At 40.4% G+C, this 27,334-nt stretch overlaps 3 protein-coding genes across 3 annotated transcripts; all 3 read right to left on the bottom strand.

Moving 5' to 3' along the window:
• On the bottom strand, positions 1,552-4,726 carry LOC109713833 (ras-related protein RABH1b-like). Its single transcript, XM_020238063.1, has 6 exons — positions 4,422-4,726; positions 3,313-3,383; positions 3,029-3,117; positions 2,690-2,801; positions 2,237-2,327; positions 1,552-2,129 (listed from the first exon to the last, which is right to left on the bottom strand). The coding sequence occupies exons 1-6, from the start codon at positions 4,536-4,538 to the stop codon at positions 1,983-1,985; spliced, it is 627 nt and encodes a 208-aa protein (XP_020093652.1). The 5' UTR covers positions 4,539-4,726; the 3' UTR covers positions 1,552-1,982.
• On the bottom strand, positions 5,351-9,220 carry LOC109714684 (uncharacterized mitochondrial protein ymf11; the record flags this gene model as incomplete). Its single annotated transcript, XM_020239379.1, is given in 3 exon segments — positions 5,351-5,806; positions 6,737-8,767; positions 8,770-9,220. Coding segments are annotated over 2 exon segments (2,178 nt in total), but the record flags the coding sequence as incomplete, so codon positions are not given.
• LOC109714683 lies at positions 9,941-18,270 on the bottom strand. The gene is made up of 13 exons (XM_020239378.1): positions 18,081-18,270; positions 17,668-17,701; positions 17,027-17,261; positions 15,337-15,537; positions 15,144-15,236; positions 14,367-14,444; positions 14,075-14,242; positions 13,169-13,522; positions 12,809-13,083; positions 12,553-12,715; positions 11,664-12,007; positions 11,452-11,526; positions 9,941-11,053 (listed from the first exon to the last, which is right to left on the bottom strand). Exons 1-13 carry the CDS (start codon positions 18,268-18,270, stop codon positions 11,014-11,016), a joined length of 2,250 nt encoding a protein of 749 aa, XP_020094967.1. The 3' UTR covers positions 9,941-11,013.

The following is a 27,334-nucleotide window of genomic DNA, read 5'->3' as shown; positions in this document are numbered from 1 at the left end:
CAAACAAAACTGCATTGAGCATGGTGACTTTCAATTTAAGTTAGTGAAGACGACAAACAAAACTACATTGAATCACGACCATTTTAATCAAAAAACTCAAGGCAACAAACAAAACTACATTCATTCACCTAGGGTAATAGAGGATTTATATCATTATTTAAATAGTGATATTTTAAATTGGATAATATATTAATTTAAAAAATAATAATAAATTTCTATTAGAATTAAATAATATTTATTTCATTAAGATTGGGTAATATTTCTTTTATCTCAAATCTAAAATGACAAATTATTTAACAAATCTCTTCCAACTCACACCACCTTCAGCTCAAGCCATGAAATCTCGGCCTTCAGCTCTCATCCACTTCACCTCGAGATCGCATTGAACTCAATGTAATATAAAAAGTGAATGTGGTTTTGTTTATTGCCTTCACTACCTTGAACTCAAGGTAGTGAGGTGAATGTGGTTTTGTTTGCCCGGGATTTTACTGGTTCCTGTTTCTACAGGTTTAGTTAGTATGAGAAAAAAAAAAAAAAAAACAGAAAAATAATCACACTTCAGGAAAACTCAAACACCACTACACTTGACTTACGTTGAATCTACAAATTCGTCAATCCAAACGCCCCCTTAGTGAATATGCCTTGGCTGTTGGGCATCTTCATGTTTGTTTCCTCTCGTCTAATACATTGGCATTATTATTGCTCTCAAATGATCATGTTCGGCTGAAGAGTAGAAAGGATGCTTACAACAGGAAGTTACAAAACCCATACTGCCTTAAAAATCTGAATCTGAACAAGATAGACGAAAAGAGCCATACAGACAAGAAGAAAATAAAAGGTATCACTGCCTCGCAGGCCCACGTACCTGTCATTGAGAGTAGAGAGAGAGATAAAATACAACGGTCTTCAGGTACTTGTCATGTTGAGATAGAGATTAGAACACCCTTGATATGAAGATGAGCCCCCACGAGGTCGATATATGCGACCTAGAAGGCCATACCAGTCCACACCTACGCCGTCAACATTAGACCGCTGGCTGTCTGGACTGTAGGCCGCCCGCATGCATGCCTGCCGGCTGCCCGCCCACTGGGCATAAACCCCTTCACCACCTCCTACCCTTTCTCGGACCAAATTCTCTGCTGCAACCCTGGGTGAAGGAATTTCGTGAGCTCCGAACAGGCGGCGGCGATCCAACAAAACCGCCTCAAAGAGCCGATGGACAGCATCTGATGCTCAAGGCCCGCTTGATATGACAACGGGCCCACATGATACTCACCGGTGCATTAATGAGTTAGGAAAGTGAAACCTTGCGCCTATATAGGTGTAAATCTTACACCTTTTCACTCTTATATAGTCAACACAAAAATTCACACAGATTTTACAAAAGGAAAAAACAATAAATAATAGCACTACGAAGACGGGCCTTTGAATGAGTGGGATGTACATCTCACAGAGAGTCTGTCTAAGAATTCACAAGTAGCATTGCTGGATGAGTTATATAATGCCTATATGAATATGAAATACAGAAGGAAAGGAAAAAAGAGACAAAAGGAAGTGCAAAACACCACAGACTGATAATAAAGCATTGCAAAGCCTGCCATTTTGACTTTTAACTACAGCTGATGATTCTCGACTTTTAACTACAGCTGATGGAATCATACAGATGTAAATCACATTGCTCGTATTGAAGACCAACAGCAATAACACCAGTAACAATCCGAGGACAGAATAGAAGAGAATCTTCATATGAACTAAAATATCTGAACACCCTCACCTAATTGCTAAGAAACATAACACTGATTCACACTATTGAAACCTGTGATAAATCCTAATTTTCGGTAATAGATCCAGCGCAGCTGAAGGACAGAAAGAAGAAAGAAAGAAGTAAAAAAAAACTTACGGTATTGACAGGAGCCTAGTGGAAGCAGAAAATACTTTGGCAATCGAACTCATTTGTAGGAACAAAACTAAATGGATGGGTCTCAACAACTGCATCCTCCTGACTGACACTGTGCTTGCGAAGAATTTGCATTCGTGGCTTTCAAGTTTACATCGACCATCTCTTCCTGCTTCGCAGAGGAGAGGGTCTCCATTCCCGGCAAGGCTGCAGCTATCTTTCGGAAAAGGGCCTGAATTGATATCAGGCAGCTTGTTAGTAAGCCACATGAGCTAAAAGGATGATGTAGCATGAAAACTCATTTACAAAAAACAGCTCTTAGAATAAGGCAATAAGCACCTTTATGTTAAACCCAGCTTTTGCACTTGTTTCAACGAACATGACGCCAAGCTCTTGCGCCTTGGCTTCTCCTTCTTCTATCGAGACTTGCCTGTTACGTTAGATCACAAGACAATCAATTGTAATTCCATAAGAATCAAATGAGTATCAACAAGGTTAGACTTACAGCCCGACATAAGCAACATTATAAACAATAACATGTATGTATTAAGGAACTCCAAATGTATCATGCAAGCTTCGAATATGAACATACAAAGTGATATTAAAACAAATAAAAGAAAATAATGCTTTGATTTTATTACAAATGTTGGACTTCCAAAAAGGTAAATCATAATGATATGAAAACCCCAAGCAACAATCACAATGGTCGCAGAAAACAATTCCAAAGTCATGATTAAACACCTAAGAAAACTTCGTAAAAAGTTAAAGGATGATATCTTCATGATTTGTTACCTCTTGTCAACAAGATCAGTCTTGTTTCCAACGAGGACAATGATAACATCACTACCCCTCTCTGTCCGAACTTCCTCAATCCACTTTGAAGTGTTTAAGAAAGACTGGCGGCCTGCATCACAAAAAGAAGCATTAAAATAAGTTGTTTGTAATTCTCATATGAATTACTGGATAATCTGAACTTAAATGCAAACTGTATAGTCTCACAGATATAAAGGTCCCTTGTTTCTACGGAATTCCGTATCAAGTGAAATCAATAAAATCTCCCAACTACTAATCAACCACCACAAATTTTCTTGAAACTGGTTATCTTGATGAATGCATTGGCAGAAAACATACTTGCAACATCGTATACAATAACAGCAACAGAAGAGTCTCGAATATAGCTTGGAATAAGGCTCCTAAATCTCTCCTGCCCAGCAGTATCCCTGTGGATAATATGAGTTGCAAGTAGGTATCACAAGAACATCAAAGATAAACTTGAGCCTTGGGGATGTAATCTTAGCATAAGGTATAACTTTCTGATACTAAAACAAAATGTAATGAAAAAACATAGAGTATCCTCAACTAGTAATAGGAACATCACATGGTAGATGTAAAATACAACAAATATATAATCCTACCAAAGCTGTAGTCTGACAGTCCGGTCTTCAAGGTACATAGTCTTTGACAAAAAATCTATGCCGATTGTAGCCTGTTCATCAAAGTGAAATGTGAATGCAATATAGGAAAAAAAAGAAGTTCCATTTTGTAGTTAGCAGGTTACATATCGTTACACTAGAAAGAAAGTAGTTAAAAGAAAATAATATATTCATACTATGTAATCATTAGCACGGCCAAACATAACATAATTAGCATGAAAAAGACGCCTACGAAAAGCAGAGTGACCACAAAATACAAATTCATGTATTCCATATCTAACCAAATATTCTTGTAGTAAGCATAGTTATGTCGTCAATAGAGTATTCTCTTACAGGTGGTGATTATTGTGGTTTCCCTTTAGCAGAGATGAGTTCTACCCTTCTCTTAAATACAAAAAGATGATGAATACTACTCTTGGGAAATATCACAGCAGAATATTAACGATATACAGAAGGTATGCCTATTATATAAATGCCTAAATACAGAACAACATGATATACATTTTGTTCTCATTAAAAGCAAAAGAGTATTGAAACCTCTGTACCAGCAAGATTCCATAATGGAGCATTACAAGGAAGAAAAAACAAGTTTATCAAATATAAGTGACGTCCTAAATATTACATCTGCAAAAGCAAGTCTAAACTAAATTTTTAATTAAGTTACAGAAATTCAATTATCTAAGAAAAAGAGACTCGAACGATTAACTGGCATTTTGTTCACATCATAAAGGAAAATATTTTGCCTGCAGGACCTGTCTGCAATTGTATTTGAATGCAATAAACTCCGTTTTTGTGATCCACTAAATTTTATGTTTCAACGAGTACACAAGATCCAAAAGCTAAACCTCGCTAAGGTCCATCAATCGGACCAATTTATCAATTATATATAATAATCTAAACAGATACCGCAAAAATGAGGCAGATCTCATAAGAAGAACAATCTACTCCAGAGGAAGCAAACGAAGACATAACTATGCAGCGAAAACGGATCAGATCCATCTCATATTTCCACAACAACTTTCTCAGATCACGAAAACAGAGTCACATGAGAAATCAAAAAAGGAAGATGAAGAGATCGAGGATTCGCGAACCTGGTAGGTGTTGTCGAACTTGTCGTACATGAATCGGGTGATGATGCTCGTCTTTCCCACTGATTGATCCCCCAAGAACACCAGCTTGTATTTCGCCAACGCGGACACCGGAGCCATCGATCGATGAAACGAGATCGATCGATCGACCAAGAGAGAGGGAGAGAGAGAGAGAGAGAGAGATTGAGAGATCGAAATCCAAAGAAGGGGAGGGGAAACGAATCGATCGCCTCCACCAACGAGGTCGATCGATCGATGCAAACAAAGGGCCGTGGGAGCGAGAGGGGAGAGGTGGTGCTTATTAGCAGGTGTAGTGTTCTGTTACCATGATTTGATTAATTTACCGTACAGTATATAAATATTATGCGAGCTCATTATCACTTTTACGAGGATTATTTATTCTATTTAAGTGATACGTACGCATTTAGTCGTTGAGAATAATATTATTATTTAACATAAGAACGCACAACTTCACGGCTAAACTGGAAAGAGAGTTCTCTCAACTTCCGTTGCAGCTTTAAAAGCTTTTAATATCAAATTTAGATGAGCCCTCTTTAAAGTTTCTAATCAATTGTTCAATAAAATTAAAGACATAATTTCAATTTAGATTTTTTTTTCAAAAAAATTAACCACTTCAAAAGAGTTAGAGCTTTCAGCGTAATTTAAAACTCTGACATTTAGCGGGAAGAAATAAAAAAAATAAAAAAAATAATTTTAGTTGTTAGAACGACTCAAACAACTTACTTAAACAGCATCCCCGGATAAGCTCTAGTCGCCAAAACAGGTAGCTAGGATACGAAAATATCACAACACAATGGAAATACTGCGCACAAGAACTACCGAAGCAGGTAGCGTGCTACTATCTCTCAAAAAAAGAAAAAAAGCTGAAGCTGAAGAAATCAGAAAAAGAAACAGCAAAGTAAAAGCAATACTAAATACTGAATCAGTGGAAGCACTCACGGGCTATAAACAAGGTATAAAACAACATTTCCAATCAAAAATTTACTCCATGCTTAGGAGTTAGGAATGGTAGTGAAGACGCACAATCTTATACATGGCATGAAAATGGCGGAACGGATGCTTGAGTTTTGTGGCACTATGCATTATTACTTGCAGATACTACTCATTCTCAAAATTTAGGAAACTGGAATCTCTTCAGATCTTTTTGAACACTGGACAAGTAGCAAATCACAATTCCATTAGGAATACCAGAAAAATCTAAGCAATCACATGCCGCGGTATAGTCTCTGTCCTCGTTATGACCCACAGAGTAACATTTGGTAGATGAGGCATAATCGGAACAGCACATATGGGCACATCAACGAAATGCCAAACGCCAGATTATCAAATCCCAGTCTAATTGGTTCTTTTCTTGCTTCTGATTCTCCCTGCATGATTTACGAGTGAAAGAAGAGTTGTTAGCACAAAATTAAAGACAATTAAGACGATATACTACAGTTGCATAAGATTTGTTCGCATAAAATTAAAGAGAAACAAACAGTTGCAGAAATCCAATTTCCGTCAGAGGCAATTGCAGCAGTTATTGTGCAGAGAGAAACTAAGGATCGAAAAGAAAAGAAAGAGAGAAAAGAGGCACAGATAAGGCTATTACTATTCAGATATGCTCATGAGTGAAAATTTGACAGGGTTGAAGCAAACAATGGCTGGTTATGAGTTTGGTTTGGCCTGCATTCTGAACATTAAGAGGTTGGGCAGAATGAAATCTGCTCAGCGACAAAGTTACGATGTGCCTTAGACTGACCTAGTCTTAATTGTAATTGGCTTACTGAGGGCTGAAGTTACCTCGGCAAACCGCCACATATCCAAATGCTAAACGGAAAAGTGCAACTAGAACTAAAAGAAAGGATGAGAAAAATTGCAAAACAAATCACATATTTGGTTCACAACTGTCTTGTAATTCATTCCAATAGAACACATAAAATTTTATTTGGGATACATGGAGGAACTTGAGGATTCCATTTTAATGTAATTATCCACAAGTTAAAACTGATATAGTGAAGTTTCTTAGAAAACTTAAGAGGAACAAACTCGGGTCCACCGGCGAACAGATTTCTGTCTTCACTGAAAGATAATATTGTTAACCTTAGGGAGACGATAAAGGGCTAGAAGAGAAAATCCAGGCGCATGTAGAAAGCAACAACATTATGTTTCCTAATTCTGAAAGCTGTGAACTAAAATGTAATTGAGATCATATATCTGCCAGAGTCCTAATCACATCTTTAGTTCATGCAAAGAAAGAGAAATCATCTCTGTGACGCTGATAACGAGAAGGTTGTTAATAATCAAACTGTGCATACCTGGTCTTGCACGCACGCTAATTTCCGGCAAGAAGTGAACTTTTTAAGTGATATCCTTACGAACTTGCCAACCAGCTCTCAAAATCCGGTAAAGAAGTTGGCTTTTCCAAAAACAGAGGGCTGCTGAGTTATTAAATGCCTATAAATTTCCTCGCAAAATTCTTGCAAACAATCTCATGTAATTTACAAGCTACCCTGCGAACTGGTCATTCGTGGGCAGATAATTGTATAGCCGCACTATGTTTCTATAATCTTATTCATAAATAATAAATGTAAGGTGTCTAGAAGGAGCAGCAAGCATCTCTCACATCTGTGCAGCCTCTAGAAACCTTACATTCTCCTCACGGTCTTCTCTGTTATCATCATCCCTTATTTCACCTGTACTCGACCCCAGCAACTCTTCTTTGGCTCTCCGGGCATCACTCTCGCCCAAAGGAGGCAACAAACCCGCATTTTTCTTATAGTTCCATACCAGCATTGAAATATAGTCTTGGGGAGTTACAAGCCCTTGCTCCCTGAGACATCTCCGCTGCTCCTCCAGGGTCTGTGGGTCCGTGAGCTTTACGTACTCCATCAGAACATTCTCATGATCGGGCCTCCACCCGTTCGGGAACGGCGTATAATCAGTCTCGGGCACCAGAGACATCCGGGTATACTGAAGCCCGTCGATCGAATCCACGAGCCCCATCCTTAACAAATTGTGGTATTCCGGCGACTGTCCCTTCTTATCCTTCAGCGGCCGGCTGAGATTCCTCGATGCGATCTTGTAAACCTTAGCCCTGGATCGCAGCTTATACTTGGCCGCATAAAGCTTGGCCAAGGAGCCCCTAATGATATACGAACAGAAGTTGACGACCTTCTTGCGGTTGTCGGCGTACCGATACCATTCCGCCATGACCTGCAGGAACTTATTCATCTGCGCGTTGGTGTGGGCCTGCGTGGCGTGGAACATCCGGAAGCAAGGCTGCGGGTCCGGGTCGCGATCCCCCTTCAAAAACTGAAGCTTTCTGAACTGTTTGATGCACTGCTTTAAGCTCGCGGTCACCGACAAGAGCGTCCCGACCCCTTTCTCGCTGATGATCTTGCCGCCCGTTGCCGTGTAGCGGAGCGTGGGGTAGACCACGCGGCGGCAGAGCACGTGGTCGAGGAACATGATCCCCTTGGTGATGTGCTCGATCGGGAGGCTGTCGTTGTCGAGCTTGATCTGGAAGCGCTGGTCGCAGAACTCGATGAGCTGCTTCCTGAGCACGGCGGCGTCGGCGCGGGGGCCGCGCACGCCGATGAGGAAGTGGCCGCCGTAGCGGACGTAGTCCATCTTGCGGGTCTTGTCGGGCCCGCTGGTGGGCACGAACTCGGGCCAGGAGGTGTTCCCCTGCCGGCCGTCCCCGGGGCCGACGGCGGCGTCGGAGCTGGAGGGGCGGTAGAACTCGGCGATCCGCTCCTCCATCCACTTGTCGAGCTCGTCGAGGCAGAGGTTGGCGAGCAGCGGGGAGAGCACGCCGCAGTGGCCCCAGTCGGGCAGCTTCGCGGCCTCCTCGGGGGCGAAGCCGAAGAAGGCCTCGAGCCAGTAGGGGTCGGGCTTGGGCTCGTCGTCGGCGAGCACGCGCTTCTTCTGGTACTTGCGCTTGGTCGTCTTCGTCGTCTTCTTCTTCTGGGTGGTGTTGTGGTCGGAGAGGAGGACGGGGGTGAGGAGGGCGGAGCGGACGAGGTCGACGAGGGGCTTGTCGCGGAGGTGGCGGAGGAGGGCGTTGAGGACGAGGGCGGGGCGGGGGCAGTCGGCGAGGAGCGGGGAGAGGTCGCCCTTGATGTACCAGAGGAGCCGGCCCGAAGGAGCGGCGGCGACGGTGCGGAGGAGGGTGTGGGGGGAGCGGCGTGGGGGAAGGCGAAGGAGGCCGGGGACGAGCTGGGCTCGATGGAGGGGCTCGAGGAGGGAGGAGGAACTCCTGGACGAGCGGTCCTGGAAGCGGAGGGGGCCGGGGAGGAGAGGAAGGGCGCGGAGCTTGCGCTTCGAGAGGGGCGAGTGGTCGGGCGGGCGAGGCTGCGCGGGGAGGGGACCAAAGGGGCGGAGCGCGTCGGCCCCAGCGGAAGCCCGGAGAGGACGGCGTTCGCGGAGGGAGCCAGGAGGAGTTCGACGGGCCGGCGGGGGAGGGAGGACCGGGGGAGGTACGACCCCGTCTCATCCGCGTACGCCTTCTGGTAGGCCAGCACCCAGAGCTCCAGGCGCCGGAGGAGACTGCTTGGGCTGCTGCTGCTTGGGCTGCTGCTGCTTGGGCTGCTGCTGCTGCTGCGGAAGGAGGAGATCCAGAGGGAGGAGACGAGGGAGATGGGGTCGTCCTTCAGGAGGGACGAGGGGTCGAAGGGGTCGCCGTCCTCTCCGCGACGATCGGGTTGGGGTTGGTTTTGGTTTTGGGGTTGGGGTTGGTGGTTGGGACGACGATAGGGGGAGGAGGCAGAGGGGGAATGACGACGACGAGGAGGAGGAGGAGACGAGAGGAGGGAGGAGAGGGGGCGGAGGACGCGGAGAGTTGAAGCGGAGGAGGAGGAGCAAGGCAGGGGGCGGAGGAGGGAGAAGAGCGGGGGCCGAGGAGGCATCGGAGAGGAGAAGGGGCGGGGCGTAGAATACACGAGCACGAAGACGAAGATGTGCTGCCGCTGCTACTCTCTAAACCCTCCCTCCCGACGAGGTTTGAGTGGAATTTGCGCATTAGTCCCTCTCAATTTTCTAATTTGCCAAATAACACACTTCACGCCGATGCCCCAATGCATAGCATGTGTTCCTCAATTATATTCCCTTTTTTGAGGAACAAATCTATTGAAAAATGTCGCAATTTGTTGCTATCGTTCTTTAGTTTAAACATTTTCACACGAATTGAAGTGATTCAGCACGATCCTTTTAAAAATAATAAAAGTTCTTACCTTATTCCCAAAAGAAAACGTAATTAGATTTTCTATCCTTCTTTTCTTCTTCTTCATGGCGAAAGAGGATCGTGCAACCATTCGAAAGTTCGTATATATATTCCACGGTAAATCCCTGTACTTTAGGCCTGATTGCACCTTCCATTTAAATCTTCAAACTCAAGATAAAAGAGAGTCGAAGCTTATTCCTACTACAATCAAGTCTATGGTCCATCCAACAAAAGTTCGCAAAATATTAGAACTGGCATGTCATTCCAATCATCATCGTATCTACTATCGCATTAGCAATTTCATTGCATTACTCGATGGTAAAACTTCACTGCAATAACTTTTAAAACATAAATAACTCATCTACAGAGACGCATTGAAATTATGGACCACAATACAATTTTAAAACTGCTGATGCAATGTAACCCCGAAATTTCAATTGCTGCTGACGCTCTATCCACCGCGTGCGTACTCGAACAGAATAAGCTTCCAATCGAAGATTTGTAGGTTACTGCATCATCTTCTCATGCAAGTACTTACTGTTCGGTAAGAATGTTCATTCTTCTATTAAAAGTTCAAAGTCGTCCCGAGAATTTAACTAAAATAGCATTACTGATAAAGGAAAATAGTTACTACGGTAAATACATTAACCGACCGACCCTAATCTTCCATAACATGGATCACTCAGCCATAACTAGTTAGCAGCAATGCCTAGCACCAGATTTTACATAATATGGCAGTCTCGCGTAATCACCTTGTGAAGAACTGTTGCAGTTGCTCTCTCCGTGATACTCCAACATGTTGGCTTCTGCTTCAGAATTAAGTGTTCCTGCAGTAACCTTGCGGAAGCAGTTTTACATGCATAGCTGCAGATCTTACATAATGCGTTCTTACGGCACCAACAACAGGAAAACTTTTGGTGAAAATTTTTGGACCTTATCTAAAACTACAGTGCATTTTAAAAGAGGTCCTGAAATCCAATAAGTTTGATTTTTACTACTAAACCTTATATTTCTTTTGATTTCAAAAAAAAAATTCTAGAGAAGTTTTGTCACATTCTGTTAGATTTTAATAATTTACATAAACAGATTATAAAATATTCCATTGCACGACAGAATTTTTTGTTGAATAACAAAATATTGTCTGCAAAAATTTAAAATACCTTTAATTTTTAGTAGGAACAAACTTATATTAAACATACTATAAAGTTAGGTAGGAATATCAAAATTTTCTTAGTTCATGTATCCGTCTCAAAATGTGCTATAGTTCAGGTAAGTCTATATGCTTTAAACCAAAATTTTTTTGTGCAAGAAGGGTTACCAAAACCATCGCAAGTCGCAACAGCCCATTCCTTGAAACTTCTATGTCATGCTTCAGCTCTTGTAAGCAGCACTTTCATTTCGAGTGACCCTGCTGAAGCATTTAAACCAGTTACATCTGTATGATAATTCAAGGGCGCATTGTGTTTTCACAGACAAGTTCACTACAGTAAGCACTAAGAGTAACATCAATGCTGCATCTGGTTTAGAACACAGGCAACTCTAGGAACCACGGATAACTGTGACAATATAGAATGAGAAATTAATGATTACAAAGATATCTGTGGCTCAGTGAGGAAAGGCGTAATTTAAAAAGCATACTAGTTCTGGGGGGTACGCCTGAATAATTTTATTTAACCAGAAGGCCTGATCCTAGATCTTATTTTGTTGCCACGCTTTGGCTGAACAAGTGGGATAACTTTAAGATTTCCACCCCAACCAAAGTTACTTAAGAAATTTAAGTAAATAAATGTTTCTAATCAGATCACTTGCCTTCCTAAATGGGATAATTCGGGCTCTTCCAGAAGCAAGTCTTGTAGTGGTCTCAAATACTTTTCCCTGTCATCACTACAAGTAGAGAAATTATCAGCAAAGCACTTGAAACAGCCAGATCAAAGTAATTACGGAAAGCAGTGCATAATATCATTGCATGGAATCTCTGTATCAACATGAATATCACAGACTTAAGGGATAGAAGAGTGCACCTAAGATCGAGAGAAAGAAGCCTATGACGAATAGAGGAGTCAGAGGCAACATAAGCAACAACTATACTGCCGGCATCGGGGTGGGGCCAGCTGCGAGATGTAGGAAATCTTAAAACAAAGGTGCCCGGCTTCTGTGGTCCTTGAGGACCTTTGAGCGCATTCTCGGCCTCCTCCCTTGTAATGAACCCTTCTATCCATTTTGGTGATGTACATTCCCATATTTTCTTTAATTTCTCATGGGTCAATGAAAAAGCTACAGGGTATAGCCAATACCACAGCCTATCAAACTCTTCCCTCCCCAAATCATCACCACATCCAGCAATTTGCCGCAAAACCTCCGTGTCCTGAATAAACAAATGAAGCAAAGATTACTAGCTGCTTTACTTTTCCTTTTTTTTAAGGGGTATCTGCATCAATAGCTCTCATTATGCACATCTTTATGCATAGACCCACCTGAAATTTGAAATTTGCATCTGTATCCTTAAAAACAGCATATGTTTGCACAGATGCCCCTCTTCTAAACTTTTTGTCACGGGATGTTAAAACAATAGCGAAAAGAAGTAGATGATGACTTAACCCTAAATTTCCTCCATGACTATCCCATTATTGTTGGTAAATGCCTTTGCACCAATAGTGGCATGTTTATTCAGCTTATCTAAATCAGGTTGTAACGTCAATTGGGTTTAACCTCAGTCAAGAAGATGGTGATCATGCCACATCTTACAGAGGGGCATAGCAGCAGCCTACACGGCACCAGTGCAAACACACATTTCCGAGGGGAGTAAACACAAATACATGTAGTATGAAGGTATTCTGTATGCAAAGCATTCCCTTTACTTGTTTCATGTTATCAAAAAGTAGTGACAAGTAAATGAAAAGGTAATAAAACCTGTGTTGATAAACCCCTATTAGCAGAACAAGCAATGTACATTAACTTTCGGATAATCTCAGGAACGGCATACGACCATAGAACACGGTTATTGTTCCTTGAGATTGCGGTCCAAGTATCCGCCCCCTCTTGAATCAACCTCTTTGATAGTAATATTTGGTTTCTAAAAACAAGACAAAAAATAAGCAGAAGCTAATTGCAAAAAAAGGATAATATAATACGAATATAAAGATAAGCAACAAGAATTTATGGTTACCGGTGATGAGAACAGCCAGTGTACAGGCAAATCTGATCAGCAAAATTAGCCATCTCTTCATCACTGGCCAAATTGACAGCCTCTTTTAGTAGCTTCGACCGCTCGTGTGTGCCTTCCAAACAGTATCTAAATATCAACGCATCTGAAAAGGGCTCTGTAGAATCTCTCATCCATCTTGATTCAAAGTTTTTGGCATCGGTACTCTCAGAATCAGATGGTGCACTACCGCTTCCTTCAGTATTATTTGATCTTACTTCCGCATTCGTCTTGCATGGCTTCTCAAACCCAACAATAGCATTTTACAGAATTAAGCGAGCAAAATTTTACTAGACACTTACTTAAGCTATAATGACTATTTACCTGTTCTGACATTCCATTAGAATCAAGCGCCATTGGTGATCCATCATAATCAATCTTAAAACGCTTAGGAGGTGAGCTACACCCAAATGAACTCCGACTTTCCTTTTGCGAGTGATTATCTTTGCTATAATCACGAATTAATCCATGCCCATTATTTAATTTAAGCGAATGAAGTTCGTCAAGAAGTAGGGTTGCGGAAGTCGCTCTTTTTCCAGACCCATATGGCCGGGTACTTCGGTTCCGTGAGATACAGCGGATAGGATGGGAGTATGCTTCACGAAAAGGATATCCTTGAGTATTATGCAATGAGTGGAAGCGAACACGAAAAAGCCTATTGTCGGATTTAGAAGAGAGCTGGAACAACCAAAAGGAAAGTAACTAATACAGTCCCGGAATATATCAGTCGAAATATGAAAAGGAAAGCTTGCTAAGAATGTATTAGAGATAAAAATACTAATTAAGATTTAAAGCCTAGTAAGCCTAGCCTTTGAAATAGCTTCTCTAATTCTTAGTCAGTTTGGGCCATCAAAAAGTTCGAAGCATCGGCTACAGTGGGAAACTAAAATGAGCTTTGCAGCCCCAACAGCAAAGGCTGCAACTAGAAGTGCTTCTTTAGTCAGCTCTACCCAAAAGAGTTTTGGTTGTGATGTTATTGATTCTTCATTAGAATCCCTTGCGAAAACTACAAGCAGTGGGGGAGCTTAATAAAAAGGCTGTTAGTGACTCTTTAAAAAGCTCAACCCAGAACGGCATTTCTGTGGAAACTCCAGCCATGTCAAAAAGCCCCTCTACAATACATTACATTACAGACTGAAACTTTTTACGATGAAGATCCATTTATATAATAAGAATAGGAGAGGAGATTCTCCATTTAAACTGATCAGGTCAAGCATCTTCAAGAGGTACCTGAGAAATTTTAAGCTTAAAAGATGCACGGCCACGAAGAAGAGATACTGGCTTATCTGAAGAAGGGTATTCCAGTCCATCACAACTTGTAAGTAGTGGAGCTTCTTTTTCATCTCGAGATTTTTCAACAGGTGCTCCGTTGTCTGCATATACAAGTGAAGCAGCAATCTGAATAGATAAACCAAATAGTTAGAGATGATGCCAAAGTGAAAAAGGAGGGTGAAAAAAAGGAGGAGGTGGGGGGTGGTGGCGGCGTGGGGGTTGGAAAGGGAAAAAGGAAGTAGAAAATGACCTCCATTTCCTTGTGCACTGCCTGACCAAAGGCATCTAATAGAACTACTTCCAGAGAAAAGTTTCTACGACAAGAAGCCTGAATTCAGCCATATTTATCAGTTTGAGAACAAAATATACAAACTTACGAAATTCTCCATGCTTGTGGGCTACAATCCAAAGATAAAAAGTAACATATCATATTTTAAAAACTGAAATGAAACATAGATCTTTCCTTCTACAAAATATAATTAACATAACATTAGAGAAAATTATTTCGAAATTCAAAGTAGAATGATATATGTAGTCCCCCCAATATGATTCATCATACAGAATTTTGTGAGCATTTTATGTTCTACGGTTGGAAAATGCAATGGAGGGCCTAAGATTGATGCGATCCCTTCTTTTGCTCTATTGCGTAGATACATTTGAATGAATGAAGTGGTGCTTGAATGGACGTTAACTTTCTTTGATACTGAAGGTTGGACAAGCAAAAAGGAACACTAAACTTATTCTAAACACAAGCACGTGATTAAAAGTGGTAGTCTTGAGTCATAATTTTCTATGGCAGTTAACTAAGTTTTCCTGACATGATCTCAAACCAATAATTGCAAATGAAAATGAGATTATCAACTCGTTTGTTAGAGTTAAAGAATTCACATTTCAGCCGGAGCTTCCCATCAACATTAGTCTTTCTTATTGGTTATATATGTCAAATCAGGTAAATTTACTGGTTTTATAAACTTATTTTACTGTACAAGTAGTAGAATATATAGGGCTATAGGTGGAAATATCTTACCTTGCCACCTACAATGCTCCAAACACCATCACCACCCTCTTCAACACCATCGGAGGAGCATGAACCATCAAGGGATAATTTTACTGGTGGATTCTGACATTTAGTAAATAGTTTGGTCATATTCTCGAAGAAGCATAACGAAGGAAACACGATACACGAAAACTATGTATTGGTTAGATGTTTTTCCCCTCACCTTCTCATACTGTTGTTTTATTGTTGTCGATAGAGGCAAAACATGAATATTATAGACATAGCCCTCAAGTTTCTCATCATTACCGACCAATGTTATTCTCTTCAAATCATCACGATATTTATGGTCCTCACATAAGGACGATAGATTCATCTCAGAAACCAGATTACCATCAATGTGAAGGCGCACACTCTTTCTGGCTACCTGATGTCAGTAAATACCAATTAGATTTGGTATGTAATATGTAACCATTGAGATACGGCTTGCACAACCGTAAAAAAAGCTTCTCTGACTATAGAAAAAACATGAAATAGAAGTTAGAAGAAAGCTTCTCTAACTACAGTATCCTACCAAATATGTATAGAAGAAACAGTATCTTCAATTTTATATGGTGAAGGAAGTTACAAATTCTCTCAGTTGCAAAGAAAAACAGGAGCACAGCTGATAAAAAATATCAAAAGCATCACACAATAGCGTATTGACATGAACACGTCAAGATTTTACCGAATAACAATAATGATACCCTTATCTTTATAAATTGAAACAAAAACCTTTAAAACACAAGAAAAAAGGGAGATCACAATTACAACTAATTATTATCACTTAGAAATTTAATAGTTTTAAAACAAATATAAATCTATAGCCATAAATGCTATAGTGGTCAAAGGGAACAAATACCAACAGACTGCCGGACAGATTGACCCTTCTAAAGTGCCTTCTAGTATCTAATAGTCAAGCAAGCACATGAACTTAGGCTATGTTTGGTGGGGGGATAAAGGTGAATAAAGGGTTTATTCCACCCTTATCTCCAAACACAAACAAAAAATGGTGGGAACACTAATTCTCTCCTTAACGGGCTATTCTAGAATAGCCCGTTAAGGGGTGGGAACTGGTGTTCCCCCCCAAGGTGGAACAAGCTGGGTTACCCGCTGAAGAGAGAGAGTGAGAGAGAGAATTTTTAATTTATTATAAAGTTAAATTTCGTAAGTTTAAAAATTAAAATTTATAATTTTTTAAAATTACAAAATTTAAAATTTTAAATTTAAATTGTTTATTTAAATTTTAAAATTTGATATTTTAAATTTTTTTATTTAGAATTGATATTTTGTATTTTTAAATTAAAATTCATCTTAAATTTAAAGTTTAAAATTTAAAAATTTTAATTTTTTTAAAATTATAAATTTGAGATTTTAAAATTTTAAATTTAATTTTGATTTTTAAATTTAAAAGTTTATATTTTAAATTTTAAAATATAATATAAATATAAAAATCTAAATTCTAATATAAACGAAAGAATGATATTATTATTTTTTATTTATAACTACCCACTTTAATTCTTATTCTATCTTACCTAACCAAACGCTATTTTTCTTATTTTCAGGAATAACCCAATTTTCATAATTGATCTAATTCTCGCTTATACCTCAATTTATACCTATCCACGAAATACCCACTTTTTGCTTATTCTCGAACCAAACGATACCTTAGTAAATTGAGTAGAACTTCTACGACGAACAAGATTGGAAAAGCACAAAAAACTATATACATTCTATTAGATGACACAACATTGCTCGACCGATATTATATTGGAAAACCTGGTAAAGGAATCTATGGGCTCTTCAAATATGAATAAATCACCAGCCGACAGATGGAAGGCTCTAGCAAGTGTAACATCTTATGTATTGCTGCATACCTCACATCCAACATGAACCCATTTCTCCAGTGGACATTCATTCATAGCAGACACATGTGTCAGATCAGTCCATGGAAAGGAGCTACCAGCAGATGAAGCTTCTTTATGTAAGAGCACCAAAGGAAAGAGAATCAGTTTGTTCTCCTCGCTCAGAGCTAGAAACGGGACATCTTCTCGAACATCTGAAGTCGTCTGTGAAAACAGAGAAAGGAAAATTAAAGTTCTCGCCAAGTAGCTATTGTGAAGATCATGTATCAAAGTATGTAGAGAACTCGTGAATTTGTGAAATGCCATGACCAAACTGTAAATTAACTATTACATTTAATGAATCTTTTTTCTAGGGTAACTAATACGGAGATGATTAACTGTACTATTTATTAGCTCATAGTTACAACAAAATAAAACAATTGAACATCGAATTACAGGACATGTTCTAGCCCCCAGATCTGCCATATTAGGGGGGAAGAAAAGGACGATCCATAGAATCTCTTGTTTTAGGTAACATGGAAAAGGCAACAAATTCAAAAAAACAGCATTGGAAATCAGAAGATTTAGACATAACTAAAATTATTAAAAAACCTTCTAATTAATATTGCAAGCATCAGAGACCAAGGAAAGAATTTTAATCATTGAGCAAGAACGAGAAATTCACAGCATCTCCATAAATCATCAACACTAAATGGGAGAAAAGAACACAATGTACACATTAAGGACCAGATTCCTTGGCTTTTCCCTATAGTGATCCCAACCAAAGCCGCACGAATGATCAAAAAGGAACGTGGACAATCCCTATATTAATAAAGGAACGCCCTTTGCATCACCGAAACGCCCAAAATTTCACAACATTAACATCCATTGGCGATAAATACGAAGAAATTGGATATAATCTTAAGTTCTCGTCCACTTTTCACATCAAATTGAGATGAGGAACCAAATAAATGAAACGGGTTTCCTCTATGTTTCCTCCGCCGACAGAAAAAAAATAAAAAAAAAAAAAAATAAAAAAACGCGAGAGAAGGGAAGAGGAGAGGGAAGGAACTGCTCGAAGGATCACCGAGAGCGAAGGTCTGCGGAGCTCGAGCAGTAAAGCCAAAAGCAGAGGGAGAAGCCGCGCCGCCGCGCCGCACGCGGTTCGGCTTCTCGCTTCGGTTCTGCTTCTGCTGCCGCAGCGCACTCGATCGAGGCTTACTCGCACGACTCGGTAGCCTGGAGTAGTTCCTCTTGCGCTCGTTCCTATTCGCCATGGTCGATCGCTTTCGCAGTTTGGGATTTTGGTGAGGGGGGAGAGAAGAGTTGAGGCTGATGGGATGAGAGGCGTGATGGTGAGGGGGGAGAGAGAGAAAGAGATGCGGAGAAGAAAGGTACAAGTACTCGCCGCTTTTCGTTTTCTTTTTCCTCTTTTATTTTCTGAGGCTCGTGTTCTTTATCGTTTGTTGCTGGTTCGGTAGTTAGTTAACGCGTCTCTCCAGCTTCAATGAATGCACTTGGGAGATTAGGTATTTTGAGGGTGAGGAGGGCAGCCGGTTGTATACTGGACGTCGTAGGGGTCAATGAAGCTCCTTTGATTCAGTTAAATGTAGGACTTCCTAGCCTTGCAATTATCCTTTTTATCTAAATTTGCTTTTGCAAGCATCGTTCATTAGTGTAAACATAAAATCAAACATTACTTTCTTAGTGGCATTTATGTAGTTTCTTCTGTGACGACTGAGCAACTATAATTATAATGTAATATAGTATCACACATTTAAAATTTTAAAAAAATTTATAATTTAAAATATAATTTTTATTCATGGCTTATCAATCTAGGCTAATACAATGGCTGGTTATTAATCTATTTTCAGGTACTCCGTATCACGTTTTTCTAAATTGATTAGCATTATATATAATATATGAGTTTTCTAATTTTCTTAGAATCCAACGGATGGTCCTTAACTCTAAAACTTTTATCTTTGAAAATATTCTCAATCTTTATATATAGATTCTTTCAAAATTCCCCTGCAAGCTATGTTATTATAATTCTCACCAACATGTTTTGCAGGTTTTATTTGTGAGCGGCATGATGGCGTGAGGAAAGGACGTGGTATATGATAGCGTCCTATGCATGGCGACTTGATAGATGCTACCGGTCCCAAATGTGATTGTTTGTGGTAGTGTGAGCGCAAATGTATTTGTATGCAGGATTGTATTTGGAATATGGATATGTAAATGTAAACCATGGACGAAATAGTGTGTAATGGTTTGTTAGTTTCTACTATGATTCATTTGTCTATACAGTCTGTCTTATCTTCTCTATTTCATATTATGGGAATGTTCGTTGAGTTTGTAATTGATCTGTAACATCTTGCGCAGATAAGCAAAATTTTATTCGTTTCGGTGTCTGGTAGCATGCGTCGTAAGAACTCTCTCTAATCCAAGTAAAAAACAGGAGGCGGCGAGGCATATAGATTAAGATAGTATCAGCAATCGCTCTCAATAACTTCTTTGCAAAAAAAGTTGATTCAAATCCAATTATTTTGTTTAAATAAAAGCAAAATTTTTTAGAAAACACATTGAATTGGAATGGTTCATGATTTTTTTGGCATATTGCTGTCAGTTTTCTATTATCTAAACATATATGAGAGAGATCAGTTCTCATTCGAGTTAACCTAAATTTGATGAAATTTTATTTAATAACTATATATAACAATTTATGTTAAATTCTATTTTTACTAAATTGTAAGGTCATTTTCCCGGCGATCGTCTAAATGAAACTCGCTAAGCGAATAGATATGGCGTTGTACAGTCAGAACGTGGTAGACCGATTCCACGTTTATTATTTCTCTAATCAACGGCTGGTGGAGCTACGTGATAATATCTAGCGAACGTCGTGAATCCGACTTCCTATGATGCTATCACGATGCTTGATCGGTTTTCGGGTTTCGCAGTACCCGATCCATTTCCGAATCCTCCTAAACCGCCACACCACGCGCGCGTTGCGGCTGCAGCGCTCGACGCGAATTGGAGCTACCCGCCGTCCTACCTCTCGTGTGCGCGCTCGCCACACCGTGCGAAGCGAGCTTCACGATGGTTGTCCAACGAGTCCCCATTGGATAGGAGGTGTTAAGATCCAAGCATCAACGGCAGAGAAGACGATGTTAAGATCCTACCGACCTTACCCTCTCCTCGAGGAGAAGAGAGCGGCATCTGCGCACACATCAACAAGGTTCTCTTTCGATTCGGTTTTGGCGCGTTCAAGTTTTTTCCTAATGCTTCAGCGATTGGGGGTCAGGAGATTTCTTGTTTGTGATTATGCCGTGTTTAGGGTTTAGGTTTTGATGGTTTAGGGTTTTGTGTGTTTTTTGGTTGTGATTACCTGGCGGGTTTAGGCCTTCAGGCGAGGTTTCCCTGCAATCCGGTGTGGTTTTAGGTTTGAGTAGTCAATCGGTTCGGGTTGTTAGGATTCTTAGGGTTTGACCGCAAATTTCACGAGATTAGGATTTTAGGTATTCGGCGTTTATTATCTCAACCTCTCGATTGAACGGAAGATGCGATTCAGCGCGTTAGGGATAAGATCCTTTTTGGTCTATTAGGTTTCAATTGCCCAATCTCTCAGTCATTAGTTGGTTTAGCCGTTGAGATTGGAGTGATGAATTTATTATTGTAATATTCTTTTGCTGTCATGGGTACACCTGGTTTTAGAACTCGCGTAGGGTGATGAAGTTATTGTTAGTCGATGTGTGATTTCGAAACTGTGGCTTACTGTGATATATGAGAACACTCGAATGTATAAGAGAAAATGTATACTATAACTATGTAGGATGGAAAGTGCGAGTTATGGTTCACCTACGCATCTATCATTCTCAGCTAAGATATTACTATATAATGTTCATTCCCAACTAGCACACTACATGTTCTATCAAAGATTGAGGTGCGTTGGAAGGAATTAGTGTTAGAAGATATGACATGTATGCAGAATGTAGGTTGTGCAATATATTACTGGATTTCCGTATTCACTTGGGTGCACACGCGAGATCTAGTAGAAAAGATGCGACTATTCTCTCAAATTCGCTCGTTATTACGTATGTGATGAGTTAATTATCACGAGCGTTAGAGGTTATTAGTTATACACTATAACTCCTAGAGATGAAGTATTGTATGGATTCTACCCCTCATGATAAAGATAGAGGCATTCTATCGGCTATATGAAAGAGGGTAAGAGTTATATATTATGATAGAAAATTTTCTCTCAGTGATACATCGAGGGCCTCTCTCCGGACCTGATCAGTGTACCTGCATAATTTCTAAATTGACATAAGTGCTCGCGTACGAGTTGTCTTTCTTTCCATTTCCGATAGTATATGTGTGCAATTGTCGATATTGTAGTGATCAGACACTGAGAATATGGATTTATGTTGTTGAGGATATGGAGAGTAGCATTGTGCTTCTAAGATAATAGATTGTCTATGTCTAGGATGTGAATAAATTCGTTAGATAGATGTTTTTATGGGTTGTAAATTAGTAATTATATAAGCACTCGCCACGTTTTAGGGAGAATACTTCTGAGGTTAAAGATGTGCTTCAGTCTTTGTAAGTAAATGTACTTCTAGTGTAATTTAATTAGTTATTTTTCGGCGTTTTTCAGTAGGGCCTCAGTCTAGTGGAAGTGGCTGTCTTGATGCATATTTGACTCCGTCATAAGTGATCCATAGGCTTGTTTTCACGGTTCAATATTTGGGAGCCGATATGTGTACACTGAGGATTTGATTTGATGCCAGCGATTTTTGAGAAAAGAAGGCGAGGATTTTATCTCAGTATTTTTTTTAGGTGTTGGATGAGATAGTACCTTTTAATATTGAATGATTATATAGTTCTGATATTAAATATTTAGTACCTCACTCACTCCCGTGAGTCTAATAATGTTTTAATAATAATAGGGATCAGAATCTGTGGCTGGTCGAAGGCTTTTTGTGGTCGATTGTTTCTTTGCGCACATATGTAGGTGGAGTGTGAGAGATGTGTCTTTACATCACACTCATGAACATTATGGTGGGCTGTATTAGACAGCTACTATCAGATAAAGTAGCAAATAGATGGCTGTTAATGATCATGTTCACTCGGCTCGGGCCTGTTTTCTGATACGCAGCGATCTAACATCGAGTGAGTGGTATGCGCAGCTCTCTCACTCTGTATCTTATACGGCAATACTGTATGGCAAAAAGCTACAGAATATTGTTGTTCAATTGTCGGACAGTCGATGATCACACGGTTGGAGCAACGGCGGCATCTTTGGTTTGCGCACTGGATATCGCGCGCCGATAGTGTTTCTGCTTTGAAGTTGCTATGGTTCTGGTGCATGTTTAGGATTATGTGTTAATCGAACGATGGGTAATCTGTTATTGCATTACTAAGCCTATACATTGTTAGAGTTATCTCTGTGATTATTACTACGTTTTTAATCTGTCTTTCAGTCGCTAAATATGCCGATAACAGCAGGATTGTTCGTAGAGGTACGTACGAACTCTGGTTCCTGAAACGAGTGCATATATGTGTTTATTCATCCACCTTGTCGGGAGTGAATAGGAGAGGTGAGGATATGTTTCGCAGATGACTAGTTATTATTACATGTCTTGTATTCTGGGGCTTAAGGATTAGAGTCAATGCACCTATATAAGAATTATATCAGTGACTAATATCGGTATATATGGAGTCTCATCTCATTGATAATTTTGCAACAATAGATCGCCCATTGAAGCCTCGTAACTCCATTCTACAGGAGTCTTGTTTTGATCCTATCATGACCTTTTGAATTCTTGAATTGTTAGTATTTGGTTTATGAATTCCATTTAGGTGATTGTTTCATCAACAGTCATAGAACCCTTTAAGTGTGAAATCAACTATTTCGTTATGAATTCCATTAAGCGTGATGTTTCATCAAACAGACATAGAAGGCTTAAGTGGTGAATATCTTCTCTTTTACGGGATCAGATTGTATTGATTCAAGATGGTATGTGATTGTTTCTATAGTTGGATAATTCAGCCGCAAACTGGTCATGTGCAAGTCAGACTAACAAGCTCATTGGTGATGGAGGTAGCCTATATAAAAATACCAAATATGGTTTTTGCTCACTTTCAAGGCTAGCCCACGAATTAGAACATTAAAGATGAATTAGTTAATGTAGCCTCTATGGTTGCTGTACAATTGATCTTGTAATGGTTGGATTTTCATTCCGATAGCTCGATAATCACTAACATGGAAATTGCGCCAAGAGATTTTTTTCTGAAGGCATGAGTGACATAACGAACACTTTCACCAAATAAAATTAGTTTAATCAGTATCGGAGAAGAAAATATTGTGTGTTGTGATTTAAGTTGACAAAAAAAAGGAGCAATAATTGATTCAATTATTGATGGGTAGCAAAAAATCATTCCTTAAGCACAGTAAGACCTCTCCAAAGCCGTGCTCAACGCTGCTGTGAACACACCTGCCCTAAGACGCGGCCAACCTCGCCGCCGGCGAACACCATCCAGCTTCCGCGGAGATGATTTACTAGGTAGTATTTACAATTTCTTCAGACTCCAGGATATGTCATATATGCTATTTTTATATGGTTCCAACAAGGAAGGGTTATCGAATAAGCTTAGACTAGATTTTCCCCGCAGAGCATCTCTCCGCCTGCCGTGTGAGATGTGACTCCCAATGCCATGTCGCAGGTTGACCACACCCTCAGGTGTTCTCTATCGGCGCTCTGTCTACGTTAGCAACGGCCGTTCGGGAGCTGACGTCCGCCGAGTCGGTCCCACCGGTGCGTCTCTCGGCGTATGCCTGCACAGTTTGTCAAATTGGCATATCTCTATGACTTGCCTGGCCTTGAGATGCTCTGCTACTTGGAAACTGTCGCTGACGCTTTGGCTGCGCTCCTCTCCCGCCCGTGTATGCGAAGTGCATATGCAGTTGGAGATGGTTGACGATTATCTCTCGGATACTAATGTCTATGATTGAGCGGTCACTCGGGCGCGCGAGCTTGAGCTAGCTCGGTGATTGTTGATTCTTTTGGTGGCTGAGGTGCGAAGCGCTGCCCAAGCCTCTGATTGGACGCGCGACAGGCCTGCTCTCCTGGACCTCTGGTGACGCTCCCGCACAGCCGTCGCCACCATGCTCCGCGGCTTCGCCCCCGACGCGCGGCCCTTGCTTCTGGGCGGCGCTATGGCACGGGAGTCGAGCTGGAGATAGTCCGACGGGGCATTTGCCTTATTGAGGCCCCCGGGTCGTGCGCCGACGCTTGCGCATGTGTCTTGAATCCCCGAGCGTAGTCTACTAGATCTCGCGTGCACGCTCTTATCTTTCAGGCTTGGCACGCGCTGCTTCGTTGATGACGTACCCGGAGGCGGTGTGCGCACGTCACACACTCATGCGGGCCGGCCGCTGCCGTTTGACATGTTGGACGAGTGTGCGAGGCCCTACAGAACAGGTGTCATAGATGGGAGCCTCTCGCGGCACGCTTCTGAGGGGGTCTCAATTGTGCTATGAGAGATGATGAGAGGGTAGTGGGTCTCATGGCGAGTCTCTGTTGTGCTTGGCCAGTAAGTACTATCACGTGGTGAAGTCAGAGGCGCTATCCAAGTTTCGCTTAAGCCATTTAAATAAGGGATAGTGTTTATGTACTCGATAGTTAAAATACATGTGCCTTGGTTCTTTGGTAATTGACATTTGGTGATGTATAGTACATTGCATGCATGATATATATTCTCGAAGCGAGAAGAAATAATTTTCATGATTCTTATGCGCCAATTTTAATGCTGGCAAGGAACAGTGACAGATTCCCCTCTCCTCCGGCATCTGCTGCGTCGCCTCAAGATGTCTCCGCTCGCTCTCGTGCACTTTTGGACTACAAATACTTGTACAACTATGGGTTGCCATTGCACCTATTTCTCTGCAGGTATGTCTCTTGTGTCAGGGCAAATACTAGTGCGTATACGCTGGTTATCGTGGTGTGTTGAAGTCTACATTTTAATAATCGATGTCTATTGTTGCGTGATTTCTAGATCACCACAAACAAAGTTGTTCGAGACTGCGCGCCGGAGCCCATTTCCGCGCATGGCACTGGGTGATCAGATCACTTCCTTCCTGTTTTCGAGATGTGTGCGTTCGTGGCGTATATCAGAAGTGCCTGAGAAAACACAAGTATTTGCAAAAATGTCAGTTGCAGTTTAGGGGCTGTGGTTTTTTTATTGCGTCTTCGTCTCATTTCTATTTTCAATTGTTATACGGAGAAGTTGTAGTTCTTTGTTTTTCATATAATTTTGTCATTAATTTTCCCATTTGAGTGTGTGCTGCATTAGCGAGTAATTTTTTATAGTAGGTTGTTAATCATTTGTCGCAAGCAAAATATGTTTGGAAAATTTTACAGGTGCTGAGTGTGATCGTCGCCGCGAGATTACGGGAGATTTGTGCTTAGCTCGCAGGTCGTTCGGTGCGCCGAGTTGCCCAGCTCTAACGTACCACGTGTTATCGTTTAGCTCTGGTGCTCTATGGATAGCAATTGTGTACAAAAATGAATACGACCAATGCGTAATTAAAAAAGAGAGGAGTGTCAGGGTGATAATAGCTGTATCTCCTCAAGGTTGTTTGTTGCGATGTCAATTTTATAAATCTCTGCCTTAATTTATTTATTGACGTGTAGATAATGGTGGTCCCGGTGGATTTCAGGCAATTTATCTGTGCTGTGCATTCTTAATTTTGCAAAGTTTACGCTTCTGATATCCGCGGCTTTCCAGTCATATATCTCTCATGAGATGTCTTGAACAGGCCAGACATGATGTAGAGTGATTTACATCTTACTAGATTTTTTACTGGAACCTAATGCGAACTCCTACCATCTCACACACTTTGAGATTAAAATTTTGCGAAAATAGCATTATCCACATCACTGAATTGTTTTCGATCGGCCAGGCTATAGAAATGTCCTCGGTATTCTTGCTCAAATCTGACTATCCGCTTTTTCACCAAATCAGCGCCATAGCGTCGCGTAGAGAACTTCTGGTTTTATGACCTAGGATAGACACCCGAAAATATATTCTATCTGAGATTACTGATATATTCTTTGTTAAGACGGTAAAATCGTTCATCGTTTTCCATTTCTTTTAAAAACGGGTAAATACATTCATTGTCGAATTTTTTGCCTCTATATCTTTAGCTCGTTCCGATGTTCGTATATTATATATATCTACAATATATGAAAATTCTAATAATCGCACATATCTAGATCTTACAACCTTTAGAATGCTAATAATGTTATCCATATAATTGTGCCTTATTGTGATAATGTCCTATTATTTAATCTGTAGGTGGTAAATTTATTTTACGTGATGTTAAAAGGTTGTTAAGATTATATGGGCTAGTGAGTGAGAGAACGTAAATAGTTGAAGGCGAGTAATGATTTAATCGTCTTTAAAAAAAAATAAAAGCGGTGATCGGATTTTGGTGCTTGATACTTTAAAAGAAATGGATAAAAGCGAAAACGCAGCTTGGACGTGACCTTTTAGAACTGGAACATAAAGAGTGATGAGATACACAACGCCTTGCGACTATCTTGAAAAATGCAAATATTTTCATTTTACCGGGTTTTGTTAGAAATACCTTCTCCGACTGATAAAAATTCTCGAGCGCGCCAACGGGGAGGCGAAAAGGATTCACAGTGTCGCCGAGATTCTTTTTACAAATGTAAGATTTTTATATGTTGGTCATTTTTTACGGTGTAATTTTTTAACGTGACCGTGGAGCTAGTCTGTGATGTCTTATTATATTAGTAACACACTGCTACTGCATCAATCTACTTTAGTTGAGACTGTGGTCACATTGTGCGTCGATATTCTTTTTCTCGCACGGGGTTGCGTTGACCGAAGACGATTCCCCGTGCTCATGCCGAATGACGCGAATGACTGTGGACGAGCGAAACTACTCCGTCTGGACCATGTCGTCCACTGCCGCCAGCCTATTAGCCAATAGTTTATCACGATATTCGTTGGATCGGGAAAACAAAGTTTGTTTAATTATTTGTAAAGTATAGATTAATTTTTGTGAATAAATGTGAAATAAAATCAAACTTTTATATTTAAAAAAATTTTATAATTTTTAGTAAAAGAAAATAATGTTTAGTAATTAGATTGGAATATGTATGAAATAAGATGTAACTAATACTTTCTAAGAATTAATTAAGGTATTCAGATATAATTAATCTATGGTTAGGTTCCTGAAGAATATTAATCAAATTAATAATTTTAACTTGGATTTGAATTTATGTTGATAACTTTGAGCATTTTCGGGAACTC

The sequence above is a fragment of the Ananas comosus genome, linkage group 8, assembly GCF_001540865.1.
Source record: "Ananas comosus cultivar F153 linkage group 8, ASM154086v1, whole genome shotgun sequence".
Lineage (NCBI taxonomy): Eukaryota > Viridiplantae > Streptophyta > Magnoliopsida > Poales > Bromeliaceae > Ananas > Ananas comosus.
This window is presented reverse-complemented; position numbering and strand designations above follow the sequence as displayed.